Source organism: Mustela erminea, chromosome 14 (assembly GCF_009829155.1).
Source record: "Mustela erminea isolate mMusErm1 chromosome 14, mMusErm1.Pri, whole genome shotgun sequence".
NCBI lineage: Eukaryota > Metazoa > Chordata > Mammalia > Carnivora > Mustelidae > Mustela > Mustela erminea.
In genome coordinates, this window is record NC_045627.1 from 58,965,268 (window position 1) to 58,988,416 (window position 23,149).

Sequence of the window (23,149 nt, forward strand, 5' to 3'; positions counted from 1 at the left end):
GCAAGGAGCTGATTAACTACAAGTGAATAAAACACTGTCTTTGTATAAATAAAATTATGAGAAAATGCATCCTAGCAAGGAAATCAAAGGCACTATTCTTAACTCAAACATGGTGTGCCAAAAAAAATAGTCATCTTTCCCTTAGAAAAGATACCCCTCATATATATGGGGTAAGAGGCATATGGGAAATCTTTGTACCCTCCCCTCAATTTTGCTGTGAACTTAAAAACTACCCCTAAAAACTGGGCCTTAAAAAAAAAAAAAACCTGCCTCACTCCACATTTCCTATTTCTGATTTCTTACTTAGATTTACCCTCACATCTAACTACTCATCATGTTCTAATAGGAAAATGTAATTTATTTCAAGATTATCCTCTTTAAAGTATGATTTCCAATAATATATGTTTTTCAAATGGAGAATATGAATACTTATTGTTTTGTGTACTTCCTCCCTTCAACTAAATTATAGGGATATTTTTTTGAAGGGCAGTCACGTTTTAATTCACAATACCCTGCCCAGTCCTTAATAAATACTGAACAGCAATCAACAAATAAGCTAGCATGGAATAAGCTGCTTTATTAGGTTCCTAGAAAGATGTGTATTTCATACTTGACTTGCAGTGTAGTAACTTCAAGTAACTCCAGTTGCTGTGGTGCCTTTTGGATTTGTTGTGATCAATAACTAGTATAGAGAGGAGAGATAGCTCTTAAGAAATCAAGGAAGTCTTTGGGATGGGTTTGTAAACAAGGTTGTAAATCTGGACACTCTTATCTATAAGAATACTGTGAAGCAACCCATATATTAAAAGCACTATGGAAAAAAAATATGAAACAAATCATGGTTTGAGATTTAATTAATTAAATGAAAAAGAAATTCTTATAATAAATAAATCTAAAAAAACTTTTTAAATAGATTCTGTCTTAATACAAATGTACACTATCCAAAACATAGATTTATGCAACATTCCCTCCCCCATTTCAAACTGAGATCATCTGTTCCAGGTTACTTTCTCTAGCTGTGAATGTGAAATTTGAGATAGAAATAAAAATCACTTTACTATCAACTAAAGTAACTAATGTAAAGCAGGAATGGAAATCTGCCATTACAAAATAGCACTGATAAGAGTTAATTCTACTAGCACAGACATTGGTATAAAAGAAGATGTACATCTGCCTCTTTATAGATGGTAATTTATTTGAAAAAAAAAAAAAAGCCTATCAATTTCAAACATCATCTGTGAAACAAGACATCATCCTGCAGTGTCAAATCATTCATTATAATCAGTAGAGGCTCTAGGCCAGAGTTAGGATGAAACAGGATCCAGTAGCCACTTGTTTAATTTCAGACTATTCATGCCTCAGCTCACAAAGCACCCTTGACTAAGGCACCCTTTGTAAATTTCATAGTTGCAGAAGTTAAACTGTCCAAATGACACTTCATAGATGCAGGGCAACCTAGCTCATTTAGCACCTTTAAAAGAATAATATGGGGTGTGATAGTATAATTAAAAAGTAATACGGTACTTAAATAAGAACTTTCTATAAATATTTGGACGGCATACCTTATTTTCTTTGTATCTACTGAGATCTGCTATGCAGTATTCCTTGAATAATTTATCATAGTATTTCTTTGCAAGTTTCTTTTCCCTAGATCCATAAAAGAACATAAATCTTTTACATTTATAAATTAAACCACAATTTTCCAGGTGAAAGCAATGTCAAATAAACAACACGTATGATATAAATATTAATGTTTTAAAAGAGGCCTATTACTTACATGTGCATAGAATACCTGAATATTAACTATTAATAGTGGCTCTCTCAGAGAGGGAAACAGGAAGATTGACAGTCAGAGGAGAGAAGCCTTACTCCTTTTCACGTTTTGCAATGTTTACATTTTTAAAACCACTTTCAGGTATTACTTTTTCCCAAAATATTTTTAAAAATGTTTAAAAACCATATTACAGGACAACAAAGAATACAGTAAAAGTGTAATATATTTTCTTTTCAAGACTAAGTCAAGCAATGAGAAGTCAGTTAAAACTGCTAAAAATGACCAAAGGAACCAAATCAGACTCAATACTAGGCATGTTTTTACTCAATACTAGCAATGAGAAGTCAGTTAAAACTGCTAAAAATGACCAAAGGAACCAAATCAGACTCAATACTAGGCATTCAGAACTCCTCAATGCCGGGGCTGAATGTAAGACATGGAAACAGCAGGAGAGACGGGACTAAAGAAATTCATGCATTACATCTCAGACAGCAAAAATTACCAATTCATGTCCATTTCATCCTCCTCATTCCATAAGAATCTATGATTTTCTCGTATAACATCCATGTCTGTCTTGTCATTTTCCCTGGAAAATAAAACTATTCCAATTACACATAAACACAAAATTAGTCAAATTTAGGAGGTTAAACAGTTCTGTGAGATTTTTTTAGCACTTGAGAAAAAATACATAAAGATAAAGATAGTTTTATGTGTGAATGTATATATACTTATAGAAACGATTTCCATATTGGGGCACCTGGGTGGCTGGGTCAGTTAAACATCTGCCTTCTGCTCAGATCATAGTCCCAGAGTCCTGGGATTGAGCCATGCATCAGGCTCCCTGCTTCTTCTCCTCCCTGCTCCTTCTCTCTCTCCCTCTCTCTCTCACTATGTCTCAAATCAAATAAATAAATCTTAAAAAAAGAAAAAAAATTCCGTATTGTCTAGAATGCTGCTCCAGAAGCAAGTTAAATGGATAAGGCATCCATTTACCTATTGTGCTGGCTTCAATTATATGGATGATGCTAAATCACCAAAGCCAGGAGGAGGAACCTGAATAAACTTGAATAAACACTAAGTGGATAGGGAAAAATAATGAAAGCAAGTTTTATCTAAAAAAGTCAATAACCCCATTTTCATCACATTTAAAAACTGTGTAAAGAGTTTTCTATACCTCATTTTACTATAGCTTCCTAGAGAGACTGAGTAAGAGCAGAAGAGAATGCGGGGAGGGAATGATATTTTAAGATGCTAACAGTTTGGGGAAAGAACAAGGGATTGTTGGGGAAAATAGGCTAAATTGAGAGGGGGAGATAAATCTGGGGTAGATGAGATCATACAACGTTTTTTAAGGCTCTACCAAACTCAGAAAATTATTAAGTCTGGGGAAAAAACCACACACACAACCAAGAGGCTCTGATAGAGAGCCTCAAATATAGGAAAGAGTTGATTTTTGTCCTGTTTGCCCTACCTTTTTTTAAAAACCAATCCCAAACACTGAGGCCTAAAAAAATAAATTATTTCAAAGATCCTTGTTCAAAAATTTTTAAAAAATTTACTGCATAATCAAGCACATGAGTATTCGTCACATAACCTTTTATCACCAAGTGCAGATCTGGCTTAGCAGGCTACCTGAGGCCAAATGCCAGAGAAATGGGGTTCATGATGAGATACTTAGCAAGAAGTTATGGATAGCCTCTCCACTTCAGGATATTATATGGAAACTGGAATGGTAAGCTGGAGAGAATGACAGAATCTGAAGACACAGTAACTGTGAGTCTTTAAAGACATCCATACTTTCCTCCTGTTCTATGTGAACTTCATGACACTTACCCCAATCGCCTGAAGTCTTCTTTTTTGCCACCATAGTACAAAATATAGTCATTTACAAATTTTGTGTGCCTTTGATACTGAAATGCAAAAAATTAAGGATTTGATTTGCTTAGGAGTTGTTCTATGCCTATGATAAATGAGTAAAGTAAAGAAAAACAGTATAAATCTACTTAGTTTTTTTAATATGCAAAACCTACTATATATGCTTATGAATTAAAAAAAATATCTAAAAGGGGGCACCTGGCTCAATCAGTTGAACATCCAATTCCTGATTTCAGTTCAGATCACAATCTCAGTGTCCTGGGACTGAGACCCATGTGGGGCTCCACGCCCAGTACAAAGTTTGCTCGTCTCCCTCTCTTGCTTTGCCCCTCCCCCCACTCACATGCTCTCTCTTTCACTGAAATAAATAAATCTTTTAAAAAATATATCTGAAAGGGTAAATATTAACTGTTAAGAGTCAATACTGTAGAGCAGAGGGGCTTTCACCTTCTACTTAATACTGTTCCTATTGTTTTTAACATTTTTCAAGCATATACTACTCTTGTGATAAAATATAGTTCTACCTGGGGAGAAAGAGAGCTTCTTATTCTATTGCTGAAATACACACAGACTCACACCAATATTCACTTTAATCATAATATGAAAAGTTATAATGTCTAAAATTTAAAGGAGTATAATTTGGGACGCCCGGGTGGCTCAGTTGGTTAAGCTGTTGCCTTCAGCTAAGGTCATGATCCCAGCGTCCTGGGATCAAGTCCCACATGGGGTTCCTTGCTCAGCGGGGAGCCTGCTTCTCTCTCTGCCTCTGCCTGCCACTCTGTCTGCTTGTGCTCTCTCTCTCTAACTCTGACAAATAAATAAATAAATAAAATCTTTAAAAAAAAAATAAATAAAGGAGTATAATTTACCTTTTATTACCTTAACATATAATTTAATTATTCCAGTAATGATAAAGCCTCTAAAATAGAAGATACAACTTTTATAGTATTAAATCCTAACATTAGGCTTTCAAAAACCTATGAATATAAGAACTCAGATGTTATTTTTTAATGCTTTCTTTTAATATTTAAGAATTCAGTCATGTTTATTTTTAATGCAATATAACAAGATATATGAGCATCTTAGTTTTTGTTTTGAAAAGCTCAACAGTATTCTCTCCAGAGCTGGACATGCAGATAACAGAACTGACCTCATCCACAGTACTGCCTGACTACACCCTACTATATCAAAGATAAATAATGACTTAATTCATCACAGTACGTTCTAACAGAATATTGAACCATAATATGATACTTCCAAGACTGGCAACAAACCAGTTAACCTTTCAGAAAAGGAAAAAAGAGAAAAGCTAGATATCCAGAGATTGGTATCCTTTCTAGCTCTTGGTCTATCTCTAACTGGTCATGTGACCATGGCAAGTCACTTCAGTCTTTTAGATTAACAAATTCTTTCTGTCAATTGTCAATATGCAGGCAATATGGCACCTGTCACAACAGCTTAGCTCTGTCATTTTAGCATGAAAAGTAGGCACAGATAGCACCTCAATGAATAAGCACAGTTACGTGCCAATAAAGCTTTATTTATAAAAACAGGGGCTGAATGGGACCTTGCTTCCAGGAAACTAGAGTAGACAAAGATGTACTTCTCCCTGTTCTTCTCACTAAGAACTAAAAACCTTGGAAATTGTATCTAAAACAAATATACAAAGATCCTGAGAGGTGAGGAGATGAAGGCATAACAGCTAGGGAGCTCAAGACCCATGGTTACACACGGTGGTTAGCTCCCCAGGTTTTCTTTTTGACTCATAAATTCAGACTTGAAAATGAAGATGCTGACAAGCTGAAAATGCCAACAAGCACAGATAAGAAAAGTCCCAACAAAGTCTGCTCTCTCTAACTGAATAATCAAGACAGAGGGCACCCCAACAAGACAGGTAACTTAGAGACAATACCTACGCTACTCCAGCGAAAAATTCTAGAAATAACCATGGCCCCACCTCCACCCATGTCAAAAAAGGGGACCTACACTTTCACCCTCATCAGTCTGTAACTAGATACCCCAATACCCCCAAATGAGTGGTGTCATGGAAGGCACAATAGATGCTGAAATGCCAAAGGAACAAGTGACAGATGAGATCCACGGGAAAGTTAAGCTATTGAGTTAGAAGATAAGAAGAATAAATTGGTGGTAAGAGAATTCCTGTAAGTTAAAGCAAAGGATTAGGAAATGGTAACAAAGTAAAACAGATGTCAATAGGTAGGGGATGTATCTAACTGCCATTGTCCCCTTCTCTTAATCCTGACTATAGTAATAAATACCAGAAACACGTCAGGTCTTGTTCGTCTTCTCTTTCATTCTCCAATATTCCCAACAGTAATATGGATGGCCAGTGGCAGCAGTCAGTGTAAAGAGCCACAGCCTTACCAAAAAGCTGAGATGAGACGGGGCTATAATAGAGAAGCAAGATATAGCTTAACGACAGCCCCAAGTCACACCTGAAAGATGAATGAGGCCTGAGGACAGACCACAAACACATCTACTTCTAGATACAAGTTTTACAAAGACTTTAAACAGCCAAGAACCAGGTAGTAAGAGAATAAGAGTTATTATGAGACTAAAGGTAAGACCAGTATTAAAATGAGAAATGTTGACAGCTTGGCAAAAATAAGTTGGAAAAATATCTGCAGGTTCATGGACTTTGTAAACCTATTCATAGATCATTAGTAATATGTTTTATTATTTTTGTTTCTGAGTCCTCCTTATGTATTAAAAAAAGAAAATTATACTCAAAAGTATAAATGTCAAGACTGCATATCAGTAAACAGTTACCTTTAAAAATGTAATATAGGTCTACCTGACTTCACAAGATTTTATGAAATAAAAAAGTAGATTTTAAAATATTTTATTAGTTAGAAAAATCTAGAGATATAAAAAGGATACAGCATCCATAGCTATAAGGTGAAACCTTCTATTTCTTGCTTCTTCCCTGTAAAAAGATAAATTTTAAGCAAATTCAAATGTCTATATTCTAATTAACAGAATTAAATCCCCAAGTCCCTGAGTTTATAAAACATCTTAAACTGAAAAAAAGCAATTTACACTGACGTACATACCTATCCAGCAATTCTGCTGCAACTTGTTTATGGGCCACTTTTCCATGTTTTTCTTTCTGAAATGGCTTTTTGAGCAGTAAATCATCTTCAACTGTCCTGGTTTGTGAAGAAGAAAAATTATGAAAAGAGCACATTTTTCCTCAAAGGATGTTTCCTGTTTCTTCATATTTTCATAAGAGGAACATGGTTTTAAAAATTCAAGTCTTAACTTAAAGAAGACTCACTGATCTTTAATGAGATTTTTTTTTTAAGATTTATTTATTTATTTGACAGAGAGAGATCACAAGTAGACAGAGAGGCAGACAGAGAGAGAGAGAGAGAGAGAGAGAAGCAGGCTCCCTGCTGAGCAGAGAGCCGGATGCGGGACTCGATCCCAGGACCCCAATATCATGACCTGAGCCAAAGGCAGCGGCTTAACCCACTGAGCCACCCAGGCGCCCCTAATGAGACATTTTATGTCTCCTTAAGTAGCTTACTTACTATCTTAACTTTATTATTTATAAAATGGAGAAAGTGAAACTAACAAATTAATGGATTCTGGTGTCAGATCACCCACGTTCTGGTATCCAAACCTGGGCTCTGCCACGCACTATCTTAACCTTAAGTAAATTTAAGTTACTTAATCTCTTTGTGCATAAAGTAGAGATAATGAAGCTTTTGGTAATCAATAATATAAAAAAATAAAGGTGGACTATAAGTGAGATGGACTATAGATAATCAGCCCTAGTTCTGAAGATAGGTAGAACCCTAGAGTAGAAACTATCAACTAGATTTGCTCCAATTCTAGTCTGACAATGTAATATTCTGAATGAAAAATCTTGAAAATGTAAAGAACCATACAATATAATTTATTGTCACTATTTCTGTTCTTTTGGTCATCCATGAAGACTGAGTACCCAACAAAAATGTTCAGTCCCATTTAGTATACCCAATATATTGCTCTCGGTGTGAAATAATAAAGCAATTTTTCTAAGTTTGGTTCATATGAATCAGTTAACCACTCCTAAGTTAAAAGATAAAATCAGTTTCTAAACACTAAAAGCTGAAAACAATGTCCCTTCACACAGCAACATCAAGGTGCGACCTCCTTATAAGGCCCAGGCTTTATTTGCTGACAGTTCTTGTCCCTTCTAATTCAATAAAAATTTCCATGAGCTCCTTCCTTTGAGCACTTAGTCTGCTCATTTACAAAACCATAAAAATGCACCATATCACAATCTCACTCTCCATGTTAACCTCACTTTGAAGTCACATACTTGCAAAGGGACCACCAACCAAGCCCCCTCTCTTCACTCTGACGTTTGCAAGTAAAATCCTTAATTTCTGAATGAAAAATAGATGCAAGAGAGAAATCCAAGAGTTTTCATTGATTCCCTTTTTCCCCCACTTCCCTTCCCATAAGTCCCTTCACAGCATAAACACTATTTTCTTATTTTTCACCTAAATGTTCTCAAATTCTCAAGTCAATTCATTCTAGTTTAATAAACGAAAATTCATTCAGTAGAGCACTGTTGTCTTCACATGCAAACACAATCCAAAAACTTTCAGTATTATTTATTTATACCTCATTGCAATCTAGAAAGGATATGAAACACAGATCAATAAAAAATTACTTACCTTTTTTTCCTTTTGTTAGATTCTCCACCATGTTCATCATCACTAAAATCAGAGTCATAGCCTCCATGACCATGCATCTGCAAAGGAGTGTAAAGTCAGTTACTTAGAACTTAAGTCGCCCATAGTTCAGGAAACAGAATAGTTCAAAAATAAGTTATCTTTAAAAGCCATAATAATTGTAAAGGATCATGGTGGGTATATCACCGTTCATGGGCTATCCAGCCATCTGAAACTTTCACTCACTTTGAAATAACAGTCTAAACTTTCAGAAATGAATCAACACTTTACACCTTAATTACCAGGAGGCTACTCTCTGACATTCTCATTGAAAATGAAATCTAGGGTGCCTGGGTGGCTCAGTGGGTTAAGCCACTGCTTTCAGCTCAGGTCATGATCCCAGGGTCCTGGGATCGAGCCCCACATCGGGCTCTCTGCTCAGCAGGGAGCCTGCTTCCTCTTCTTTCTCTCTGCCTGCCTCTCTGCCTACATGTAATCTCTCTCTGTCAAATAAATAAATAAAATCTTTAAAAAAAAAAAAAAGAAAATGAAATCTAGAAGTTGCTGTGTGATTGCACACTAGGTTCAGCAATGCTTCACTTCTGACTCGGAGTACTAACAGTTGCTGTGTTTTTATCAACTTTGTCCCAGATGTTACGGCAGGTCCTTAACAAACACTGCTTCCACATCTGCAAGTTAGGAACTATGATCTCCATTTTACAGATGAAGAAATCAATGACAAACAAAGTTAAGTAAATCAACTATAGAGCAAATAAACAGCTAAACTGAACTACTTGATTCTTAAGCTCATGATTTCAACTACTCTAAACTGCCTTTGGAATATATGTTAACATGATTATATTCTATTAGATTCACTGTGTTTGTGAACAGTCACTATCAAGTCATTACAACTTTCCTATCTTTTTTTCAACATATGTTGAGATTTCTTTTTTCTTTTAAACCTAGTTTCCACAAAGTAAACAACCTTGTTCTTTGGCCTAGTTAATTTTATCTTGTTCCAGCTCATATTTTTAACTGAAATCCTTAGAAATACTGAAAGAGCTCAGTTGTCACTTGGTTGTGTTGGAAGCCTCTGGCTTCAGCATTATATTGAATTTGGGACACACGTTAATGGGGGAATCAGAGCATCCTCTGACTTTTCATGTCATACTCAAATCATATGGCTACAAGGAACTAGTCCCGGTCAAACGACCTATCAAAACTTTTAAACTGTAATATTTACAAGAGCAGCAGGAAAATGAGAAAAGAACTCCCTAAACTTTAAAGCACTGGACCTAAGACAAGGTACGACAGCCCTCGTCCTGGCTACCCTGAATAAAGTCTGTGAACTTTTTCAAACTTAGATGTGCGGGTGTACACCCTCTTCCCTGTCCCCCAGAATTCTAGAGAGGAATGTCCTAGCCCAGGTTAGAGATAAAGGTTAGAAGGCCACAGCTCCAACTCTACCCTCCCTTACATCTGTCAACACCTGCAGATCTCACACCCTTTATCATGTCAACTCCTTGCTCCAGCTGTCTTATCCCATCTGTTGAAGCCATACCAGCTTCTCACCCTTTATGTCATTTTCTTTACACCTTGATGGGAGTCAACCATTGTGTGGAGCTTAGAGAAATACTCTGGCATCAGCCTACCAGAGTACAAATCCTGGCTCTGAAATTTTCATGCCTTTCGTTGTGCGTGTTCCTTAACCTGAGCCTCAGTTGCCCCTTCTACATAATGAGGCTAATAAGAGTACCGGTCTCACAGGACCGGACGTTAAATAAGCTACAGCATATAAAGAGTTTTAGAACAGAGTCCAGTAGGGTAACATCCTGTAAATGCTGACTACTACTAAAGTCATGTTGTTCCCATATCCCGCGACACCACCTCCTATCCTTGCTCCCCCTCCTCCCTTTTCTCTGGCATCTTCCTTCATCCCATACCCATCAAAAATCAGGGACTGCACTAAGAAGCTCTCACTCACTTCGGGCTACGAATCGACTGACAAGGGCCGAGAGAAATTCGAGAAGAGACGCCGGGTGTCTCTAGAACATACCCAAAAAAAAAAAAAAAAAGTAATCAACTAAGAGCAAAAGAGGAACAACTTTGGAGGTCCTTCTCCCCAACCCCCGCTACACTCGAGGTCCTTATCACACACCCCTTCCCTCCTCCCTGCTCTGCCAAGTGCGCCCTGCAGAGTCCTCTCCCTTTCTCCCGGAGGCTGCAGCGACGACCCCGGCCTCAGTGAGCCGCTACAGGGCCCGTCCCGTTCGCGCCGGCCGCGCAGCCTCGCCACAGAGACAGCCGCCGCAGCCCGCTCCCCGCCTCTTCCTACGGATCCCGACTGGGCGCTGCTTCCGGTCTGGCTCGGCCGCGTGTCACATTTAAATAACACCGTACTCGGGCGCGGCGACCTTGTGCTACTGCCAGAACCAGCCCCGGGAAACAAAGGCGAGGGAGAACAGGTCCGGGAGGGGAAGCAGAGGCTTCCTGCTATCTCAAGTCGCAGCCCTCAATTTTTTCCTTCCCTTCGGGAGCCCGTCATCTACTGTCGTGTGGCACTGCTCACACTACGCCCACGCCCGTCGTTTGAAAATGTTTTGTTTTAGAAAAAACCTCGCCTGAATATCACCTGCCGTCCTCTTTCTAGTAACCTTAGTAACGCCTCTTCGGAGCATCCTCGTTGCGTGTCTCTGATCTGCCTCTCCTCCCCCACTCCATAAAACAGTTCTCATAATTAGAACAAAAATAACTTTCCATCGTTTCACCGCCCACACAATAGATACTATTCCAAATGCAGTGCTGGTGGCAGAAGAGCTCATGGAATATGGGAGGAAAGGAAGAAGAGGGAATAGGAGATTTCACAGGGTCGCAGATTGTCTGCAGACAGCCATCTGGCACATGTGAAAACGGATCCAAAAGACTTCTTGAAAAAAAAAAAAGAAGAAGAGGGAAAAAGGGGGAAAAAGTAAGCAGGAAATTTTAATTATTTGAGCTCCACTAGGTTCTCCCTGTGTTGTACCTTTTCTATGTTATGATGCCTCATTCTGCTTTGCAGACTAGTTACTGGGTCAGGTCTTGCCTGCCTTCAGAGGATGCTGTTCATCCTTGCTGCCTCCTCAGCCCCCTACACAGTTCCTTGGAAATCAGAAGCGCTAATTAAATATTTGGTGAATTGAACTGGCACGCCACTGACTTTTACAGTGGGCCCATTTCAGAGAAAACCTTGGCACTTAACATACATATCATTTTACATCTTCTGCGCTAAACAGAAGATAACGATATTCAAGGCCCCCTTCTATTTCTGACAGTGAATTATAGATAAATCCTGTTTTACTCAATGCAGTGAATGTGATCTTAAAAATCTGTAAGTCAAAGTAGTGTAAATTCGGTTATTTCAAAATACAATCAGATCATACTTTTTCTTTTTCTTTTTTTTTTTTTTGAGCGGGCAAGGGAAGGTCAGAGGAAGGAGGAGAGTGAGCCTTGAGCAGGTTGCACACATGGCACCCAGGCTGATGCTGGGTTTGAGCTCAGGACCCTGAGTTGATGACCTTAGTTGAAATCTAGATCAGTGCTAGACTGACTGATCCACCCAGGGGCCCCAGATTATGCTTCAATAAAGATATTTACTCAAAAAATTTGAAGTAATAGGAAGCCTCACAATTTAACATTATATTTATACTATAATGAATTACTTTGTCAAGCAGTTCCTTTTTTTAGTAAAAATCTAAAAATCTATATTTAGTTCTTTTATTATCACTATAATACATAAAATACATCTGTACCTGGTATTCAATTTACTTTCTATCAGTATTTGACATTTAATAGCATTTTTCTACCATTCTTGGTATGTTTTTATCCACTGCTTCATTTTACTCTTAAAAACAAGCCTTGTTATTAGCCCCATTTTGCACGTGAGAAATTAAAGCACAGAACTTAAAACCACAGACCTGGTGAAGGTCTAGAACTAGGAGTGCTTGTCTCTCTACAACACTCAGCTTTTTGTCTGTCTCTGTGTCTCTATCTATCAATTTCTCCCTCTCTTTTAACTCATTGATTGTGTGGAAAGTAGCTTCTGGTTCAAACATTTTAAGAATTTCAGATTTGTTGTGCCAGATCATTCAGCTAAAGATTTGTATTTTTCCCTTGAGGCAGCAATTGTTGAAAGAGAAAAAAATAGGAAATATATGTTAGGGATGGATCACCCAATCTGAGCTAAAAATAATTTTTACAGGATAGAAAAGCTACCTGAACAGAAGATCTCAAGTTAGTAATCAGCTCAACAACTATAAAAACATAAATATTAATTGTAGTGCTTGCTCTGGGCAGAGTTGCAAATATATAAGGGTTACAAATACATAAAAGCCAATCCTTACTCTCAAAGGTTAACAGTAATAAAGAATTTATAGTATAATAATAGCAATATATTCTGTGGGGATGCCTGGCTAGCTCAGTCAGTAGAATATGAGACTCTTAATTTCGGGGTTCAAGCCTCATGTTGGAAATATATATTCTATCATATGCCAACTACCTAGCAAATGGCATAAACCTATAGTTCCTAATCTATAAAGTGTATTATTTCAATGAATGTGAAAATTTAAATGTACACCAGTGCCATGTGCTATATAACTCAAATAAAGCAACAAAATACTATGATAGGTATGTGGTGGGGGTGAGGGAAGTTAGTCTCACTCCTCCGCGTTACCTTTCACTGTCAACATACATACTCTTTTTGCCCGCTCGGAAAGCTGCTTTGGGAAATAGTATGGTAAAGAGACACATACCAAAGTCAGCTAGACTGTCTTCCAATTACTAGGTGGGAAATCTTGGGCAAATTTTTCATTCTCCGAGTCTTAATTTCTTCATCTACAAAATAGAGATTATACTAGTAGCTATTTTACAGGGGGTTAATGAGGTTTAAAATTAAATGATGTACCAAAAATTCTTAGCATGATGCCTAGTTTATAAGGAGTATGTAATGAATGCTACTTGAGGAAAGAAGCAGATTACAAGCATTCTTTCTTGAGAATAAGTTTAAAAATTAACTGCTGCTTGAATATAGCCCAGAAACAGATCCACTCATATATAATCCCATGATTAATGACATACTTTTAAGGGTGGACTTTTCAATAAATAGTTCTGGGTCAGTTAAATAATATGTAAGAAAATACTGATTCCTACTTTACACCATATGCAAAAGTCAGTTTCAAGGAAAACATCTTATGATATTTGATGATGTCTTCCTTAGGGCATAAAAAATCTTCCTAGGGCGCCTGGGTGGCTCAGTCAGTTAAGCGACTGCCTTCGGCTCAGGTCATGATCCCAGGGTCCTGGGATAGAGCCCCACATGGGGCTCCCTGCTCAGTGGAGAGCCTGCTTCTCCCTCTCCCTCTTCCTGCCCCTCTGCCTACTTGTGCTCTCTCCATCTCTCTGTCAAATAAATAAATAAAATCTTAAAAAACAATCTTCCTAGACAGGACACACAAAGGGCTAACTGTAAAGGGAAAAAACAACAAATTAACAACTTCTGTTCATTCTGAAAGCTATTAAACAATGAAAACTTAATTCACAAAGTAAGGGAAAATATTGCAGTATGCATATTTAACAGTATGCATATTTATCAGATTATATGAAGAACTTTAAAAGCCACTAAGTAAAAGGTAAAAGAAAAAAAGTGAAAAGTAAAAGAAACCCTAATAGAAAATTTAGCCAAAGTCTCCAACAAACAGTTCACCAAAAAATGATATCCAAATGGCCAATGCATATAAAACAAACTGCTCATCTTTAGTAGTTATCAGAGAAATGGAAATTAGGAACACAACATACCCCATTACACATGCTCCACAATGGTTAAATGGAAAGGATGGATCTAGCACTGATGAATATATCCTGTGTCTCATGTATTCTATTCCTCAGTGTATATTCTTTTTTAATTTCTTAAATTTTAATTTTTTTAATTTTTCCTCAGTGTATTTTCAATATAAGACTATACATATGTTCACTGGAAGACCTGAACTATGAAACACTAGTTACAAATAACTGCACTATTTATAAATAAAAAACTGGAAGCAACCCAAATGTCCATCCCCATTAGAATAGTTGAGTAAATTGTAGCTTATTCACACAATGGAAGACCATAGAGCAATAATAGCAAATTGCATTTGCAACAACAGAGTTGAATCTCAGAAATATAATACTGAGCAAAAGAAACATTGTATATGCAAAAGAATACACATACTACAATCCCATCTATATAGAGTCAGGATAAATGGTTTCCCTGATGGGTGAAAATCAAGTAACAAGAAGGGGCTACAAGGCAGTGGTGGGGAGGGCTTCTGGGGAAGATGGCAATATTCTGTTTCTTGATCCTTGCATTCAGTACATGAGTGGTTCATTTGTACTTATGGTTTGTGTACATTTTTTTTTTTAAGGATTTATTTATTTGAGAGAGAGAGAGAAAGGACGGGGAGAGGGGCAGAGGGAAGGAGAGACAGAGAATCGCAAGCAGACTCCCTGTGGAGCAGGGTGTGGGGCTCAATCTCATGATCCTGAGATCATGACCTGAGCGGAAATCAGAAGTCGGGTGCTTAACCGACTGAGCCACCCAGGTACCCCTGGTTTGTGTACTTTTATGTGTGAATATTATACTTCAATAAAAAATTTGCATTTTTAAAAAATCGAACTATTCCTAGAGGTTTTAAAAAATTTTGGCTCTAATGGGTTAATGGAAGTGTCAGTGATTAAAGCAGTGTCAGGCATGACGGAATAGGTTGGGCAGTAGAGAGGTGGGATTTCCTGGGAAATCGTGGCATATAAATGCTACATAGTCAAAGACAAATTTCCTAGGCCCTGAGATGAGGGCAGCCGGGGGGCGGGGGTGGCGGGGAGCTCTGTAAGTGCTTAGTCAGCACCCGAAGGACTGAAAGCCCCCAGGCCTAGTATCCTCGGCAAGGTCAGCCTGTGCTTCCCAAACGTTTACAAGTCAGGGTCGGGCAGAGGGCAGCCCTGCAGCCTCCATGGTGGAGCTCTGTCCGTGAATAGAGACACAGTCCAATAGGTATCTTTCGCAAGCTGGTCAGAAGTCAGGCACTTACTTGTGTAAACGCCCAAAGGAAACTGCCAGAGCACCAACACTGAGGTTGGATGGACTTTGGGAAGTTAAGTGGAGAGACAGCAAGATACCAATTACCAAATGAATTGATTGTCATCTTTAGGCCTGCTCCCAGGAGGCGGGAATGGAGACAGGATGTCTATCAAATTCCTCTCTGAGGCAGTCATGGGTAAGGAGCCTTGTGATTAAGAGATAGGGAGACGCCAGATCAGACGAGATGAGAAGCAGACACCAGGAACACTAAATGTCACTGGAAAACTGATGCACTTATGTTTTGTCATATAATATCTGTGTGTCTAAAGATTTCATGCCTTGCTCAGGCACGTGCAAAGTAGAGATTCACTAGACTAATGAAGGTTGATGGGTGTCATATCTCTGGATTCTGCCTCAAGGGCTGGCTAGGCCTGGGCCCATCATCATGGAAAATACATAATTCCCCCATCAAGGCCCAAGCTCTCTAGGGGGCACAGACACAGACACAAGTCATTAGATTACATTGCTGTGGGCAGTGATTGGGAGAGCCCCAAAAGGCTGTGGAAGTGCCAGGGAGAGGCTTCTAGACCTGAGAATAGGAAGAATGGAAATGCTTGAGAGAGAGAGGACTTTGTGTTTATGTTCCAAATGCTTAAATCACAGATTTAACTCTATGCTACAAACTGCCCTGATTTTGCATCCAAAAGAAAGGACCGTATGACTTCCCAGGCCTTCCACATTCACCAGTGACCACCAACAGCCTCTCTCTTTATACGGCAAAACCAAAAACCAAGGAGGAATTGACCAAATTCCATGATTCCACAGTAGAGGGAATGCTGGTATAGTCAAGGAAAATGTCCAGTGAAATAGGTCTGGGGCATGGTTAAGGACACATCTCAGCATTATTATGTGCTCAGGCAATTATATGTAAGTAGCAAGCAATTTTCCTAAATGACACCTTAATTACATAATCTCTTGAAAGTAAAACCTCTTTGACTAGTTGTTCCGGTACTGAAAGTGATCACGGGTGGTAGGAAATAGAAACACTTCAACACACACAATAGCACAAATGACTGAATAGGCTCAGAGGAGCAGTGGTAAACAGGAGATGGAGACCTCATGCCATGAGCTTGAACAACAGCACCCAAAGTCGTATTTGGATCCATAAATAGAACTTTTTCAATGACACACTTTATTGTCAGGAATTCTGTTAAATGCTGTAGGGTGGCTTACAATAGAAATGTAGGCCAGAATTACCTGAGCAATCCATTTTTCCAGAGAGGCTGGAAATCTGGATTTTCAGATTCAGTAGGCTGATTTTTAATATGGGCATCTAATTCAAGTTTAAAAATCAAAGAAAAACAGCATTTGGAATAAAACACTTCTGTGAGGCGCATTCAGCCCATAGGATGCCAATTTCCAAGGGGTGGTCCATTATCCTCTTTGGAGGTCGTGGTTCGGAAACATAGATTATGAAGCTATCTTGGGTTTAATCTCTTGGGGATAAGATAGGCTCCTGGCAAGTCAGGGAGAAGGAATTAAAGCGTTAAATAAATACTCAGGAAAGGGGGCTTTGAGAGGTCACAGCTTGGGCCACAGCAAGGAGTGGTCCCTAAGTCCCTGGTCAGGAATATCTATGCTGGCTGAGAAGGGCAGGGTGACTCCCAGACTGGGGGAAGGAACTCACATCCCAGAACATGCTGACAATGTTGAATTTCACCCGAGCTCTTCTGCTCTTCGTTCCTAGAAAACAAGGACAATTAAAGGAATCCCCTCATTTTTGTGTTCTGGAAAACAGCTTAAAACGAAGAACCATTCTTACCATAAGTCTTAGATAAGACTCAGATAACCCCTGTTTAACCTGTGACAAAGGTACACAGACCTTCCAAATTCCCATTCTTTGCCTCTTAAATGAAGACCTGAACTGCTTATTCCACTGATCAATTAGAACACAATGCTTATTAACCAAACTTTGGGTAAGCTTCTTTCCACCTTCCAAGCCCCTGAACTTTGACCCACCCACAGCCTGAGCCAGCATCAAGCCCCTCCTGAGAACAGTCTGGCCTTAGCATAAAATCCTCTCTCATCATCATACGATCATGACACCATTTCATTCCATTTTCCCCACACTCGCTTCTTTCCAACCTTGCTCATGCCTCTCTGCAGAAAACAACCTTTATGTGCCCCGACCCCTGAGACACTTGTAGGTTCCCCCTGTTGCAATAGTCCCTTTCCTCCCTTGTAAATATCTTTGAATAAAAGTCTCTTCTAGGGGCGCCTGGGTGGCTCAGTGGGTTAAAGCCTCTGCCTTCGGCTCAGGTCATGATCCCAGGGTCCTGGGATCGAGCCCCACATAGGGCTCTCTGCTCAGCAGGGAACCTGCTTCCTCCTCTCTGTCTGCCTCTCTGCCTACTTGTGATCTCTGTCTGTTAAATAAATAAAATCTTTAAAAAAAAAAAAAGTCTCTTCTAACTGCATCCTGATTTGTTTTCTATTAGACGGTGTCCTTACTCAGCCTATACTATTTAGCACAATTTCTGACAATGAGGTGTGTTGTTGACAAGGTTCTGTTTATAACCAAAAGCATTACTCTGTTGGATGATGCCCTCACATGACAAGAATTAGACAGCAGCTGAAGTGGCCCCAGTCACTGGACAGTGAGTTACAAGACGTCAGCAGTAAGGTCACTAGTCTGTCTTGGCTTCCGCCACACCACACTCAGTTTTCCCTCTTCCTCAGAGTCTATGCCTTCTCAGACTCCTGGGGCTCTGCAGGGCTGGGGCTGGGTGCTCTTTTCTACCTGCACCAACAGACATGGCCATGGCCCAGAGGTCCACCTATATGCTAATGTGCCCCAATTTATATCCTTTTAACGGCTGAATACTATCTGTTGCATATATATCATATTTTGTTCATTCATTCATTCATTCATTCATTCATCCATTGACAAGGTACTTGGGTTGCTTCTACCTTTTGGCTATTGTGAATAATGACAGTATGAACATCTGTTCAAGTCCCTGCTTTTGATTCCTTTGATATATATGTAGAAGTAGAATTACCGGGTCATATGGGAGTTCTATGTTAACCTTTCGAGAAACTACTAAACTGTTCTCCATAGCAGTTACCATTTTACATTCTTACTTTCTCCACATCCTCATCAATATTTGTTATGTTTGAAAATTAAGGGGTGCCTGTGTGGCTCAGTTGGTTAAGCGGCTGCCTTCGGCTCAGGTCATGATCCCAGGGTCCTGGGATTGAGCCCCACATCAGGCTTTGCTTAGCAGAGAGCCTGCTTCTTCCTCTCCCTCTGCCTGCTGCTCTGCTTACTTGTGCTCTCTCTCTGTATCGAATACATTTTTAAAAAAATTATTATTATTAGGGCCATCCTAGTATGTGTGAAGTGGTAGCTCATTGTAATTTTGATTTGGTTTCTCTTATGATTAATGATATTAAGTATCTCTTCATGTGCATATTGGACATGTTTGTACCTTCTTTGGAGAACTGTCTGTTGGAGTCCTTTGCCCATTTTTGAAATGCATTCTTTGTTTTGTTTCTGTTGTTGAGTTTGGGTTTTGTATGGATTCCAGGTATTCATTTCTTATCAGATATGTGATTCACAAATATTTCCTCCCATTCTACATGCTATCTTATTGCTTTCTTGATAGTACCCTTTAATTAAAAAGATAATTTTTAAAAGCCAAAATCATGACTACAGATATACAAATATAAAAACACATATCAGAGATTTTATTTACCTAATTCATGAGACAACCAGCTGGAGTTTACCATCAGTTACGAAGAAGAATCCAAAGAACCCACCCATAAAGACAATCAGAAAAGCTGACAGGAATTTACAAATAGATGTAAAACTGGTCAATACCCAAGGGCAATAATCAATTGCGCTTTCACCTGACAAAACGCATTTACATCTCTATTGGTAAGAATCATTTGTATGCTATAGGTTTTGTACAACCTAACAAGTTGTAAAATAGCTCAAAGATGATGGAAGTCCCAATAACTCAATAGGGTACCAGCCTAGTAACCCTTTCTGCCTATTTCAGTGTCTTTCATAATTTTTCCTGACGCCGCTCTCAGAGCACCCCCGGCACCACTCCCCCACCAGTGAGGGACACCAGCTGCTCTCAGGTTGCCTCTAGTCCGTCAGCACTCTGATGGCTCCTGGGGACAGTTATTTCAGCTCAAGCACTGCTCATGGGGTGCCATGTGGTGGAGGTACAGCCATCCAGCCATTTCTGCTACAAATACTTACTATGGATTCTGAGCCGGCACTATGCTCCGAGCACAGTGGGGATTGGGCCGTCTGATGTCTGTCCTCTGGCGCCTTCCTGTCCAAATAGGGCAGGAAGAATAATAAATAGACAAATAAAATAATTACAAACTGATAAACGCAACGAAGGCAAATAGCTGTCAATGCAGAGAATCCCCAAGAAGGGTTTAGATAAGTAGGGTGGTCAGGATTGCCGCTATGAAGAGAACATTTCAGCCGAGACTGGAAAATGAAGAAGAGCCAGCTACTTCGAGTGTGGAGGGCGGCAGGAAGCCAAGAGAGCAGCCAACTCTACAGTCTGTCCTCACCCTCTGTGCTTCTAGGGACTGGTCCGCAGCAGCTACAGTTACTGCTTATCCCTGCCCCAGTGCTTAGGAGGCAACAAAGGCCAGGTCCTGACTTCCCAGTGGCAGAACTGGTTGCCTTTGAGTCTAAGCTTCAAAAAATGCAAAGGAGAAGAGAAGGGTTGCTCCCGAACCAGCTTGTCCTCCTTCTTCTGACCCAGTTTCCCTCTGACTACCCCCATCTGCTAAGTGAAGCCTGAAATGTCTTCAACTTGTGAACAATGGTTGAACCCCCCCAAAAAGATAAAAGGCTTTAAAAATGCAAATGAGGGGCAAATGAGAATTAACACATTAGTGTGACTGTGTACAATGATCAGCTTTCTGCTGAACTGATTTGATGACAAAGCTGCAAGGCACAGGTCTCTTACAGGCAAAGGGAGAGACCCAAGGGTCGTATCGGGTGATGGGGCACCCAGATCAATGTATCATCTGCCTCCCGATTCTGTCCAGAGCCTGGCAATAGTTCATCGTTGTTCCAAAATCGTATCACGCTGCTCCATGACTCTCACCAGGATGCTGGCACCAGCATGGCTGAATTGGGGACCATCTGCCCGAGTTGGAGTGCTGCAAGTGGATGGGCGCACGGGGACAGACAGCAGGGAGAAGAGAAGGCGGGGGACAGAGTCTGAGGCCACTGATACGGCCAGGAGAGGAAGAAGGAGATGGAGAACAACAGACTCAGAGCCCACAGAACCAGAAAAAAAAATGTTGTATCATAGCAACCGAAGGAAATGTTTAAAGAAAGGAAGTGGCCAATTATGTCAATACCGAGGGACTGTTTCTCAAAATGTGTGTGGATCTGGGAACGCTCACATCAGAATCACTTGGGGCATTATAAGAATTCAGATTCCCAGGCCTCAGCCACACCTGGTTTGGAACATCTGGTCCTTCAAGCAGGAACTAAAAATTAAGATTTTTATTTATTTATTTGAGAGAGAGAAAGTGAGAAACAGCATGAGAAGAGAGAGGGTCAGAGGGAGAAGAAGGCAGGAGCCAGGAGCCCAGTGCAGGACTCAATTCCAGCACTCTGGGATCATGACCCAAGCCGAAGGCAGTCGCTTAACCAACTGAGCCACCTGGGCACCCAGGAACTGGCATTTTAATAGGTGCTCAGAGATACTGATGCATGTTCTGGAGTAATATGTAAAACACGGGATGTGGAATCAGAAATGGGTGTGATTCTGGTTCCTTCACATAATCTGTGGGGCAAGTTATTTAACCTCTCAGAGCCTAGTTTTTTAAATCTATAAAATAATATCTACCCCATAGGATTGAAATGAGGATAATCTTCACAATGAGATTATATTTATATATACAAACTATATATTCAGTGCTTAGCACAATGCCTGGAACACAGCTGGAAGTCAATGAATATCAATTGCTATTGTTACATGATAAAGAAAGGCCATGGGATTTGGGAAGAAGGGTTATTTTCAATTTTTCAGATAGTCTCAAGAGAGTAGCTTGGGAAATTTCTGGTAATTTGAAAGCAAATACATGGACAAGAAGTAGAAGTAGCAAGTAAAGATCAAAGTTAAGTTCAGAAAAATGTGCGGCAGAAGGAAAGCCATTGGGGTTGGTAGTTCTAACTAGAACTAGGTAATGTTGTTAAGAGGAAGGTGACTATTGAAGGGGCAGTGACGAGAGGGAGCTTGAAGGGCCCGGTAAGGACAGTTTCAATGGCAGGGATATAGGAGGCACTGGAAGAAAATGGGAATAGGAGTCCAGTCTCAGAGAAGATGAGAAGGAGTTTCAGAGGATGGATATGAGTTAGAGAAGCTAAACCATTTCCCCTGACATCAGAGGGAAGAATTACAGCCCAAGTTCGCCAGGTGTGGACCCTGTCCCAGCAGCCTGAGTACCATCAGGAACTGGCTAGAAACACAATTATCTTGCTCCACCATGGACCAGTACATCAGAAACTGGAGGATGAGGCAATCTTTGCTTTAACGAGCCCTCCAGGTGATTCCAGTGTACCTGAAGCTGGAGAACCACTGGATTAGGCAGGAGCTGAAGAGGCAGGGATCTTTGAAACCAAGCTATGTGGTGCTCTGGGCAGGCCATCTGCTGAGTGTGGGCACATGGGGAGGCTGAAAGAGCAGAGAAGGAGGCTGGGACAACTGTCCTGGATGTGTGCCAGAGTATCGGTAAGACCTGTGCAGGGGTTTCTAAACCACAAGATGCTATAAGCAGGTAAGAACATTTCTGTCCTACAATAACAACACATCTGAGGTGACCAAAAAAAAAAAAAAAAAATTCAAAAGCACCATGTACTGAGGTATGTATAATATTGAAAAACTAAACACTTAATTGCCCCACGTGAGGGGATACATTAACAGACTCCCAAGGCATTCATTTACTCCTTGTGCAGACTTTGAGACAATGAGAGAGAATATCTATGATACAATGTGGCGGGGGGAGCCTCCAACACTGTACATAGGTATAATAACAATTGTGTTTTTTTTCTTTTCTTTTTGTGAAGCACTTTTGGAAGGATGATTGGAATTTTAAAATAGATTGCCAAAGGCCACTGGAGCCAAGAACATGGCTGTTATACTTGCCACAGTGGAAGCAAGAGTTGGCCGTTGGTAGAAAGTGTTAGTCAGCGAGGACTTCTGGGTAAGACAGGCTTTAATCCGGGAGTTGACAGCCACGGGGTGGTGAGGCACCAGAAGCTGCTTTCTGGCGGTTGTTATGGTCCAGAGCCAGAGCAGCTAGGATAGAATCATTTGAGTTTGTTCAGAGTCCTTGAGGCTACCCATGTGTCTGGAGTAGAGATTGCCGTAGAGAATAACAGAAGATCGTCTTGATAAGCTAGGGCGATGACATTTTTAAAACCCAAACTTGTGACCCAAGACCAGCTTGGGAATATAGATGCTATCGGGAGTGTGGGCCAGCAAATCAGAATCTGGGCACCCCTGGCAAATGGAAGACCAGGGTGGTCATGGTGGACAAACAGTTCTAGGAGACCATTTACATTTGGAGTCCCCAGTCATTCTATAGATCAGGTAAATGAAGGCAAGGGAAGTTGAAGAACATCCCCAGAGTCACACAGCTTGAAAGACCAAGGCAGAAGCTAGATCTCCTATTTTA

General features: G+C 40.0%; 1 protein-coding gene across 2 annotated transcripts in view; it reads right to left on the reverse strand.

Moving 5' to 3' along the window:
• The window catches only part of LOC116573674 (protein FRA10AC1), a 35,620-nt gene extending 24,930 nt beyond the window's left edge, over window positions 1-10,690 (reverse strand). For both annotated transcript variants that reach the window (XM_032313921.1, XM_032313922.1), the window contains exons 1-8: window positions 10,496-10,690; window positions 10,322-10,389; window positions 8,341-8,417; window positions 6,724-6,819; window positions 6,551-6,596; window positions 3,608-3,684; window positions 2,277-2,360; window positions 1,563-1,647 (exon numbers count right to left, since the gene is read on the reverse strand). In XM_032313921.1, the coding sequence (XP_032169812.1) occupies window positions 1,563-1,647; window positions 2,277-2,360; window positions 3,608-3,684; window positions 6,551-6,596; window positions 6,724-6,819; window positions 8,341-8,417 (465 nt within the window). In that variant the 5' untranslated portion in view covers window positions 10,322-10,389; window positions 10,496-10,690. The remainder of the gene's footprint in view (window positions 1-1,562; window positions 1,648-2,276; window positions 2,361-3,607; window positions 3,685-6,550; window positions 6,597-6,723; window positions 6,820-8,340; window positions 8,418-10,321; window positions 10,390-10,495) is intronic.
• Window positions 10,691-23,149: the final 12,459 nt, after the last annotated feature.